This window comes from Hyposmocoma kahamanoa, unplaced genomic scaffold (assembly GCF_003589595.1).
Source record: "Hyposmocoma kahamanoa isolate Upper Pololo Valley unplaced genomic scaffold, ASM358959v1 202, whole genome shotgun sequence".
NCBI lineage: Eukaryota > Metazoa > Arthropoda > Insecta > Lepidoptera > Cosmopterigidae > Hyposmocoma > Hyposmocoma kahamanoa.
The window spans coordinates 9,738,747-9,750,928 of record NW_020653726.1 but is presented as its reverse complement, the minus strand read 5'-3'; the positions used below and the strand labels follow the sequence as shown (position 1 = coordinate 9,750,928).

The 12,182-nt window shown below is 34.0% G+C and overlaps 2 protein-coding genes across 2 annotated transcripts; both read right to left on the bottom strand.

The window, feature by feature from the left end:
- Positions 1-74: 74 nt before the first annotated feature.
- Positions 75-3,715, bottom strand: LOC113226900 (neutral and basic amino acid transport protein rBAT-like). The gene is made up of 3 exons (XM_026459698.1): positions 3,200-3,715; positions 2,627-2,766; positions 75-2,179 (listed from the first exon to the last, which is right to left on the bottom strand). Exons 1-3 carry the CDS (start codon positions 3,414-3,416, stop codon positions 668-670), a joined length of 1,869 nt encoding a protein of 622 aa, XP_026315483.1. The 5' UTR covers positions 3,417-3,715; the 3' UTR covers positions 75-667.
- Positions 3,716-6,759: 3,044 nt separating this feature from the next.
- Positions 6,760-8,322, bottom strand: LOC113227184. Its single transcript, XM_026460069.1, has 3 exons — positions 8,182-8,322; positions 7,779-7,862; positions 6,760-7,530 (listed from the first exon to the last, which is right to left on the bottom strand). Exons 2-3 carry the CDS (start codon positions 7,855-7,857, stop codon positions 6,953-6,955), a joined length of 657 nt encoding a protein of 218 aa, XP_026315854.1. The 5' UTR covers positions 7,858-7,862; positions 8,182-8,322; the 3' UTR covers positions 6,760-6,952.
- Between the last annotated feature and the right edge of the window lie 3,860 nt (positions 8,323-12,182).

Sequence of the window (12,182 nt, the reverse complement as noted above, 5' to 3'; positions counted from 1 at the left end):
TTCCCAGCATAACGGCGTAATTTAATAGTCTTCATGAAATAATGAGATTGTAAATTCTTGAAATATTTATTTTGGATTGCATCATAAATTGTACATAATAATATAATATACTAAGTACATAATAATTGTTGTAATATGTACAAATGTATATTAAAATTTCGTGAATGTATAACACAGTATTTTAATTTATCCGAGATTCAATTTTAATCACTCTTTGGTAGTAATAATAGGCATACAACAATATATATATGTATACATACACAAACACACACATGTATGTGTATACACATAATAAGATAAAAACTATACACTTATTTAAAACTAAATATAGGTACTAATTTACTTATGAAAATGTGGGACTAAGTAGGTATAGAAGACTAGAAGTGTTCTTAGAACTATGGCTCACAAAATACTGAAAGATTCAAATTGAATACGAACTACATATTATTTATCACGAAATAGAAAACACACTGTTGTTGGTGCTTAAGAATTTAGAAGACAACTTGTTTATAATTAAATTCCTACTATATTTGATAACACTAATAACATCAAAGATGATACCTCGTTTACAGTTTGGCTGACATAAGTAACTCACAATATACCATACCTTCTTTGTAGGTATACAATAGTCTTATGATTTGATTCAGTTTAGTATTTGGAAATTTACCTACTTCTCTAGCTTTAATATTATAGCAGAATTAGGAGGAAAAGTTACCTGATCGAAGTAGAGTACTTGCCCAACGAGAGAAGAGTTAGTTCCTGCAACCACAGTACCGCCGTAGAACATTGACGACAAATCTGTAGTAATGGATTTGCTACCAAGATTTCCCACAAATACACAAGTGTTCCTGCGAGGGTACCAACGCTCAATCACTACCAAATTCTCTTCAGTTTTACGAATCTCCGTATTTTTCAAAATGTTACCATCCTTAAAGATGGCTCGTAAATAAATCGTTGGCGTATTCAATCTCACTTCAGTAAATCGCCTCATAACCTCCAGGAAGTGATATTTTGGCTCCAGGACAGATTTTGAATTCCAAGGCAAAATTAGTTTGTTTCCATTGTTATCATTTCCAGAAAACATCATAGGTACCAAGTTGTGTATATGCTCATGCTCGTGGAAATCTTCTTCCACATCATGAACAGGTAGACCTCCTAGCCCTATTTCATCTCCATAAAATATACTGGCTGTTCCAGGTAAAATGAATTCCAATGCGCTTAATGCCAAGGTGTTATTTGTATGTTTTGTTGAAATTCTTTCACTGTTGATGTTGCCTATGTTCCAATGCACCCAGGGGTAATGAGGTTTACTCCAAAGAGTGCCAGTTATAACTTCGTCAATACGTTCTTTTAAACCATTTATGCCATTTTCCAAGTTCAGGTGAATATCAATGAGATCTACTTGGGAAAGTAAAACATCAAGATTTTTGCCTACAGCTTTTTTGTATGATTCTTCACTGACAATTAATATTTTACCATTCCCAATAATTTGCTTCCAAAGTTGTAGAGATCTGCCAAAGTTGATATTATCAACAAATTCTTCTAGATTTTTTAAGTAAAAGCCATTAACATTATGAACCTGTGACCAGAAAGCTAAAGCTGTTGAGGTTTGGTCAGTGTATTTTGCACTAACATCATTTGAAAATAAAACTGTGTAATTTGTATCGATAACAGAAACAAGATTCGCCAATGACAATACAGGTATATCAAGTACCAGAGACATATTTTTAGATTTTACTGCTTTCACTAATTTTTCAAAATCTTCAATATTCCCAATGTCTTTAGCTATGCTCATTAAATTTGTGACATTGTAATATTGTTCTGGGTAGTTGTTTGCTTCAAAAATGGAATTCAAACGAATAGCAGAAGCTCCTAATTCATGTATATAATCTAATTTCTTAATAATTCCTTTGAGATCTCCTGTTCCATCATGGTTAGAATCTCGAAAACTAGCAGGAAATATTTCGTAAAACACTTTTCCTTGGTGCCAAGGTAAGTTCGGATTACATTCTTTAGGAATAGTGACAATCATGGCAATAATAGCCCCCAAACAAGCCACCAAGCCAGACAGGACTATCCAAAGAAGTATTTTTCTAATCAGTGGCCAATTCCAAGTGACAAAAGCTGGAAGTTTTCTATTAGGAAAATTAAGGTTTCCATTTAGCTTGCAATCTTCAGCCTGAAATAAACATTTCAATTGGTTGATTAAAAAAAGAACAATAATAAAATTATAGTTAGGTAGACACTATGATAAATGTGCTCAATAAAAAAAAACATTTTACCAAAGCAATTTAAGCATTTAGCATTTGATACTTCTTTTTACTTATTTAAAATTAGAACATCATCAGGGATAGTGTACATCCATGTAAAATGCGCATATCTGCACCAAACTAAATTTCACAGAGGCGAGATTTCACATTATTACTTTGTTATTTCAATAGCTAAGTCTTTCATTTTTGCACAGTAAGTACAACAATACATTCCCGTAAATCACACTAATTTGGTTGCCATGACATTTACGCGGATTTGATCTGGCCACTAAATTACTGAAATGGAGACTCACAATCAAATCCTAGTTACGCATAATTGCACTATCCCTGACGATATGTAAATGTAATGAACTTACTTCTCCCATAATGTGATCTCCATTCTTGCTAAGAGTCTGATAGTCCAGCATGCTAATATTATTTATCAACTGAGCACTGACAGGATCTTGTACAACTGAGCTTGAATCACCAGAGGAACTAGAATCACCAGCTGATGCATCTGCAATAATTTATGAACATAATAAAATAAAGTGGTTTTAATTCAATAACTAACGTTAATGTGTCCTCAGCTAGCAACAGTTCAATACTATAACAAAAATTTTCTAATATAAAAAAGACATGTTGGCCAAATCAAATAATAATACAATATTTAGGGAATGAAACTATTTTTCCGGATTTAAATCGCGTATATTTGTTTTTTCAAACAAACCGACGTTTCGGGCCATTCTATGTGTAACAATCGCGAAAACCTAAGAACACGATAAATACAATATTTTATTGTAACACATTATTAAAATTAAATACTTTATGCAATAACTTTATTAGCTAAAGGCAAAGACGCTATTGACGCTATGACTCTACTCTAATCATGAAAAAATCAAAATAACAATCAAGCTTAAAAATTATAGAAAAATATAAATATAGGTTCTTACCTGAGTTCTGCATATTACCCATGTTAGGTTCATTATTCAGAGAAAGAAATGGTGCTTCAGCAATTTCTTCCGATAGGGGATGCTTAAAATCCAAAGGTGTGGGGCTGGGGGTTGTCGGCAACAGCAAGCATGTTGAAGACTTCACACCGTGAAGGTAATCCAAGGTTTCCAACTCAGAAGGTCCCACATTACTATTATTTTCTGGTAAATCATTCATTTTGAACTCGAAGGAAAGGACCAACGAATCACAGACCGATATTAATTGATACGAACTCTAATTGCCATTGAAAGGGGCTGTTTCAGAGAAAACAGCAGAATCAGAATACAATGCGCATGCGGTCTTGCCTATATACAATACGCATATTTAGCGAAGTACGAATGAATAAAAATGTATTGCAAACGGTCCAAAAATAGCAAGAATCTCGCTATTTTTGGACTGTTTGAATTTTTTACGATTTTGACAGTTTTTTCCTACCTTGTCAGCGGAATGCATGCACTATGGATGGCGATGGGCGAGTCGAGTTATTTAACTCGAGTTAGAGATGGGTCGTCGACGCGTTTTCCGTTCGAAACGCAACCGTCCATCGTCGACGATCAACTAGTCGGTCAACTAGTTAAATTCGTCGACTAGTCGATCATTCAACTTAAGTTGGTTTTCGTTCGTGAGACGAGTTTAACTGAATCAACTAAAGTAACTTTTGAGAATATGAACTATTGTTTTAGAAATTAATTTATTTCCAATGTTTAACATGAGCGCGGCTATCGACGCTTTTAACATACTGCAATAGAGTTTAATTCCGATAGCTTCAAGGGCATTGCGCCACAACGGGCGCAACGCCTCTCTCTCGCCCTAGCGAATTAACTACACCGTCATAGTTTTTCTATACCTATTGAATGCACTATTGCAATAATAAATAGCATAACAGACCTATCTTACTTCGTCGCACATATTCAAATATCAACTTACACTTCGTCGTCTCGTGACGCAGAGCGTTGATTAACGCGTGGACTCTCCGTTTAGCCGTCTACGAATTCTACTAGTGAACCGAAGAACGGTAGACCCGTAGAAACGTCGATTGGACGTGAACGGTTGATTCGACTAGTTCGTCCATTCAACGCCCATCTCTAACTCGAGTTACTCCCACAACGCAACGCGTCAAATCGAGCTACTTATTGTGAAGTCGAGCGAACTCGGTTCGGTCGAGTCGCGAGCGATGGGCGAATCGAGTTATATAATCTCGAGTTAGTCCCACAACGAGTCAACTTGAGCTACTTTTTGTCACACCCCAGATACTCCATACAACAGTCGAAAGTTATTTAACTACTACTACTACATACAGCAAAGCGCTATCCGCACATGCGCAAATGTGAAGTGGCGGGGTAACCCATCACTTTCTCGTACGTTACGTGGTCAGAGCGGCAACACTTCTAACGCGAATTTCTCATTAATTCACTAACTAGAATAATATTGAAGATTTATTTAAAAAACATTTTTTTTATGTAATAAATTGTATTTTGGACAGGTACTTTTAAATAACGTAACCAAGGTATTTGAAATTGCGTGTCCAAATTTATTATTATTATTAATAATAATTAAGTATAGTTACTACGTAATATTTATGGGTAAATCAAATTGAAAATTCGAGAACCCTTGTCATTTTATCTTGGCATTTTATTATTGATATAGGTAATAAATCTGTATTATATATTACTCTGCACTAAATAAATGAAGAAAACAGTAACTGAATGACTCTCAGACAAGTTTTTTTTTTTACTTATTTCGTTTCATCTTTCGGAAATCGAAAGAAACTTCTCTCTTTATCCCTTTTAGATGATGATAAACAGCAGTAAACAGCACAATTCACAAACATTATAAATAGTAACGTAAAATGATGTTATATATTAGGGGTTAAAGTATGAAATTGCCGTTTCGCACTGAAAAATTAAAACAATTTTTTTTAAGATTAAATATATTTGTTTAATCAAAGTTTTTTCCCTTGTTGTCTATACATTTCTGCCATGTAATCGGAAGGTCATTTAAACCTTTGCGATAGAACTCTGGAGACCTGGACTCCACAGCTGTGTGAAGGGATTTTTGTACTACTTCCTGGGAATTTTATTTCCATACAAAAAAAAATCAAATTGCGGGAAAAAATGGTAGTCGGTCGGGGCGAGGTCCGACGAATATGTAGGATGATGGATAATTTATATCTGCAGGTCTTGTAGTAGTAAAACTGTTTCTCAAGCAGTGTGAGGTGTTGCGTTATCATAGAGCAATAACGGTGAAGCTGTTTTGCTGCGAGTTCCGTCGTCATTATTCAAACGCCATATGTCATATTGTGGGTATGCTAACATTAAACCATGACGTTTCGTGGTAGTTTGATACGGATCGGCTTCCATCATTACCTTCAATTCAACGTTATTTACATTTGTGACTGGTCTTCCTCGTGGTTCTTTCTTCAAGTCGTAATTTGCCGTATTGCCGGCGTTTGCCGTATTTGCGTATGCCGTATCCTCTCCAAATACAGCATTGACAGTTTCTGCTACGTTAACTCCATGTGGAAATTCGTATTCGAAAATTAGGTACTCAGATTTTCGCTGTATCTGTCTTCACGTTAAAAGCTGAATGTAAAAACAATTGAAAGTCGAACAATCAAATATCATGTTTTTTAAGTTAAGCATGTTTTACTTTTCGTGTGAAAAACGTTTCACTCTGAAATCGGACACCATACAGGTTTAATTTTAATTTAAAGTGGCCAGTAAAATAAATCGGCAATTTCATATTTAAACCCCTATTATTAACATACAAGTTTGGTAATGAATAAATGAAAACTATATTCAAATATTAAAGCCGTCTTAGCACAAAAACGACTCCCCGACAGCCTAGTTGTCTGTACAAATGTGTGTATTATTTATTTTTACGTCCATGAAAAAAATATAGTCTTGTCTATGGCGTAAAGGAATTTGCATTTGTATGAATAAGTTCACAGTAAACTACGTTCAGACTGCTCATTATAGTACTTTTTTTCAGTAGTAAGAATTATTTTTAATCTGTGATACTAATGTCGACTGACATTTCATTTTTTTTAATAGGTAGACGATATTGTCTTGCAAAGGAGCAGAACATATACATCCAAACAAATTTAGGTGCTTACGGATTCCAGTTCATTTATATAAAATAATACGATAAAATAAAATAAATAAAACAACTCAATATTTGTTAAGGCGTTTATTTTTTAATTTCTTTTTAAATTTTTCTAATGCTTTGTTTTGCATTGGAGGTAGAATGCGGTTTGCTAACCTATGTCCGTGCCTTTTAAAATTTTATTTGTGGTACTGCACCAATTCATAATTGTAAATCGAACAGTGAAAGCAATAAAACTATTAAGTAGAATAGTTTTATGTTCGGCACAGTTTATGAAATCAAATGAATACTTGGACAAAATATTCGCTGTAATATTATAATATGCAATATTCGCTTTATGTGCGTTGCTTTCCAAGTATTCATTTGTTTCTCTGATTACTGTACCGAAACACGTTACTGCTCCTTCGGATGGGTATTTCAGTCGGTTTTTTAACGTTGTATACTCCCTGTGACTTACCCAGTCGTGAATACGCGTTTGATTACTTGTTAAATTTTTAGGCATAAGTCACAGTTTATTTTTAATTTATTTAAAATTTTCCTTACTACCCATCCAGCAGTGTAGGCCCGAGAGTGAACATTGAGACGTTATAGTTTCAACGCTTTCAGTCCTATGAATGAATAAGATGATCAGGTTGAATATTTTCTTTTTGTTCTTCAAATAATGATTGTAAATTGAACACTTGGTCCGCCGGATCATCCTCACAATTAAAAGTTTCATTATGGAATTTAATAATCCTAGTTATTAGTAATGATTTAAAGGTGCAGTTAAAGCTGTGGCAGTTTGGGTCATTATCTCTATAACTATAGGTCCTAACTTGACCGAAAAAATTCTCTATTGGATCGGAGTTAAAATATCTAGGCCTCATTATTGTAATCCCTTTACTTTGGAAAAACTGCCTCAGCTTCATATAACTTTTTAAAGTTATGACAAAGTTTTTCAATGACGGCACGGACTTTTCGTGTCCTTTCGCATCGACATATTTGGTTTCTTCCAATTTTTTTATTGATTCCCTCCAAAATTCGTGATGAGGTGATTTTTCCGTTACTGCTGTTCTTAATATTTTTCCTTTTCTTTTTGACTGTATTGCAGCTCCATTGACGCTGGCAAACAATTTGTCGAAGAACAAAACAGTGTCTGCAGTGTTTTGTAAAGTGTTACTGACTGGTCTGCCATCTGCATAGTGAGCTGAAAAATATTTTATTAATCTGTCAATGAGTAGTAAATAATTAAAATCAATAGCAACCTCTATCGAAATTCACCAGTAAATTTTTGAGTAAAAATGCGTGCGTTCCTCAACTTGACATTGGCAAAATCATTAATTACTTCAATGGGGCCATAACATTTAAAAGAAGAACCTTGGATTTTTTTTTCAATAAATCCATTTAAACAGTTTTACTAGAAAATGTTACAGTAATACAAACTGCATTACTAACCTTTTAGTGGTTCCCTTTGAAAGTACGTGTGGTCAAAGTGTCTTTTACGCGAGTAACTATGCTCCATATCAATATCCATATTTTCTGTAAGTGCAAAATAAATAAAACAATTAATATTAATAACATTAAAAGTTATTCCTTCGAACTAGGACACAACCGGGTATAAACACTAACTATATTCAAAACTCAATACTATTTCTTTAGTTTTAAAAGTAAGCAAGTACTTAAATTGTTATAAGTTATTAACGCTGGATACACTAACGTCGTCAATTTGTTTCTTAGATGACGGTCATAGTTATTAATATTTTATTTCTACAAGGCGACTACGGGCTAAGTTCATATTAAAAGTCTGTTAGGAGGTAGAGATTAGAAAGCTATAGTAAAGTCTATACTTAAAACTTACCGGCATTGTCCTGTGATGGTATTCCAGAGGAAATCTTGTCTTCGGTAAACAAAGATGGATATGCACTGCCTATGAGACGTAATTGCGTCGTAATAAACCTCTTTTCAAAGTGTTTTTGACATACAAAACGTTTGAAAGTTCTTCTGGTGATAACTTTTTCAGATTATCACGATTTAGACACTTTAACCACTTCATGAGTCTTTTCTCAGTGCGAAGAAAATGATGTAAAATAGCGTCCTGTCGTGAACTTTTACATACACAGCACTCGTACATTTTGCATGAAGCAAAATACAAACACACAATACAGAATTAACGGAGAGGATAAGCACGTCACGTCTTCACTCGATCTGAACCTGTACAAACAAACTACAAGCCACTACAAGGTGACTAACAAAACAATAACAAGGTGTAAAATACCACGATCACTACCCAAGATGGCGGAAAGGCTACTGCTCCTGCGGCAGCCAATCACAGCAAGGAAACAAAAATGACATATGTCATTATTCATTAAAAAAGATGGCCGCTACTGCGAGCGGTTCTCTATAGGTAGATTACCGGCCGTGAATAAGTTCGACATTGAAAGTATAACAAAAACAGAATAATTATTTCAAGATATCGAGCTATTTCTTGGTATAAGTAAAATTTTATATCAAAGACGCAACGTACTTATAAAAGCGAAACGACATTCTCTCTCTTCTCTCATTTTTTTCTTCTCTTCAGTCTTGACTCCCGGAAACATCTGTTCTTGTAGGATCACTAGTATTACCAATATGCACTACAAAAAAATGTATCTTCATTTTCATTCTCGTACAGAAGAGTTGTGTTTTACTCATTCATTATTTAATTTAATTTTTCGGCTTGTTCTATAACTATAATAAAATGTTAATGGAACAACTGTCTGTCATTGAGCATAACAAATATAATTTGCTTTCTGTACAAAGTTGCTTGTCGGGGGGAGCGCTTAGAGGATGGAAAAAAAAGGAGTAGTCATATTTGTAAGTCAATGGGAGTAGTCCATTATTTCCATAGTCTAAGGGGGAGCGTGTCGTGTCAATCACAAATTAAAAAGTACTATTTTACCTTAATATAACACACTGAGTTATTTTACCTTAAAATAACACACCGAGTTATTTTACCTTAAATAACACTGTGTTATTTTACCTTAGTTGCGGACGTCCTCGTTTTAAGTGTTTTTTAGAAAGATAATATTCAAACAAAGTTCCTAATAAAACTCTCCAGGCTGTATCGATTATAGTTTTAGAGAAACTTAAACATTCGAGAAAAATCCATAAAAACCATAAAATCAGATTATTTCCTTTCCTGTAAACGAATTTTCATTTCATGATATGATAAGAAACTACTAAAAGCAGCAATAAATCCAAAAAATAAAACAATATCAAGCTTTCCTGGACCACAGAAGAGTTCAGAAATATTGAATTTTTTAATTTTGTGTTAGGGTTGTCACTGAGCATTTATTCTGTCTGCAAAGCGCAATATTATATATTCATATCATACTTTACTCACTTCTTCATTTTATTTTCATCGAGAGGACGGGTGATACAGCGGAAGTGACCCTCCGATTCTAAAGTGGCACAATATGTTACAGAGGCTATTTGTCGGAAAAACTTGTAGACCAGTAGTAGTAAACAGTGTAGTAGTAAACCAAAAACTTGTAGATCTGATCTGATTTAAAACAGTAGAGTACAACTTCGAAATAGACGTGATTTGTGGTGTTTTGAAATGAATATGAATAAGGAAATTAGGTAAGTAGAAGCATTTTATAACAATATCGTAAAATTTGTACATAACTTAGCAAGTATTTAATAGTAAATATTTTTTACTCTCAATTTGGGCGTGAAACCTGAGTGCTTTCCTATTTCTGGGGTGAGCCGTATATGACCCTTGATCAAAGGTCGGAAAACATTGGATACATATTGCACCTACAACTCAATTAAACTCTCTTAGCTACGTCTACAATGGCTTTAGAGAAATGTAAAAAAATCGAGAAAAATCCATAGAGACCATAAAATCAGATTATCTCCTTTCCTATAAATGATTTTTCATTACATATTTCATGTTACGATAGAAAACTACTAAAAGCGCCAATGAGTTCAAAAATAAAAAATATCAAGCTATCCTAGAGCACAATCAATTTTTTTCTGTAGTTTAACCCATTTTTTCTGAAGACTGTACATATTAGGATGTTTTTTCAACGCGGATTTGTTAATTACAGTAATAAGTACTACCATAAAATATCCGCATGCGACAACGCCAAAACTATCCAAAAGAGACCAATTGAATTTTTAAATTTTGGGTTAGGGTTGTCACTGAGTATTTATCCAGTCTGCAAAGTGCAATATTTTATATTCTTAGGCGGTGAATCAGGGAACAAGTTTTGACGTTATGATCGAGAGCACCATACACAAAAGTTGATTCGGAAAACAATCAACACAGACTTGTTTCACCGTGCACTGGAATCGTCTGATCCTTATTTATCCTCTTTGACACTTAGTACACGTCACAAACATAAAAAATCTATACCTATACCTGATAAAGTTCTTCGCCTTCTAAAAGTGACCACGGAAAATGTTCGTTACCATCATTACCCATCAGAGGACATTAGTATTGAAGCGGCTGATATAATAATAATAATAACGCACACACTCAACATAGCCTCGCACTAGGGAAACCCTGTGTCGCGGGTGCCATGGACACACACATAGACAACCACAAATTACACCCAAACTCACGAGAGAAATAAATGTAGGCAATACAAATATTTCTCCCGGCCCGGGAATCGAACCCGGGGACCTCTGCGTGGCAGCCCGGTATGGTAACCGTTCGGCCACAGAGGCAGTTAAATTAGATATCACGTTAGCAACAGACGAAATCATTCTGCAATCCGATAATGAGGGAAATGTATGAGCTTTCAGCATTTGCCAGAATAATTTATCATTATTCACACAATGTAATGCACATACGTAAATATTATAAGAAAATATGCCAATACTATGTAACGTACATTGTTTTCAATTATTTTTGGCATAATTACTTCAATTTAACTTATTTCACTTGAGTTTAAATTTAACTAACGTAACTTAAAAATGTAAAAATTCAATTAATGTACCATATGGACTATGTTATCTGAACCTCATAAAGGAATTTGAATTATTGTGGGCTACCAAAGGTCAAAAAATTCTCACATGTATGAATAAAATTTTATATTTACTAACACTAAAATAAGTTCGCATCTTTATATCTACTACTACGTACAAGTCTATTCATATTTGAAATAAATATATTATTATTGTTGTTGTTGGTGTTTTACCACACCCCTCCATTGATTCACGTAGTCGGGTAAAAATTTATACATTTTATGAGAACCCTATTTCCATAGAAATCTAAAAAAACCTTAGAGACGCGGTATCTCCGAGATCTTCCGAGATAAACGTTTACTTTTTCTTTATTCGATTGGTACATTAGTGTAGTATATTTTGAAGGTAAAAAGAATGCTAATTTAGTACGGTTAATTTTATATAAATATATTTTTTAAATTAACAAAATATACTTTTCTCGCATTTTGTGCGCTCAAGAACTTACGATTTTCACATTTAATAAAGTTTACGATATCGGATTTTCGATATTGCCACAATATATAGTTTCAATAACTATATACGATTTGTAGCGCCCATGCCCCATACCTAGTGTTTATTGTTCTGTGGTTCAAATCAAATCAAATCAAATCAAAATAATCTTTATTTCATAGGTAAGCATTATTACACTTGAAATCGTCACAATGGTTCACTCTGGACCTTTTGGAGGGAAAAGTGTCGTGTTTATTTTGACTTTTAATTATTTTGTGAAATCTAGTTTAAAGTGGAATAGGATAGTGCTATTGTGCCTTAGTCGAAGATTAAAACGCGAAATTATATGAATCTCGAACTAGAATATCCGTATCGGCCCGTTTTAAGGTATCCCGAGTCAATCCAAACACGCAGCCT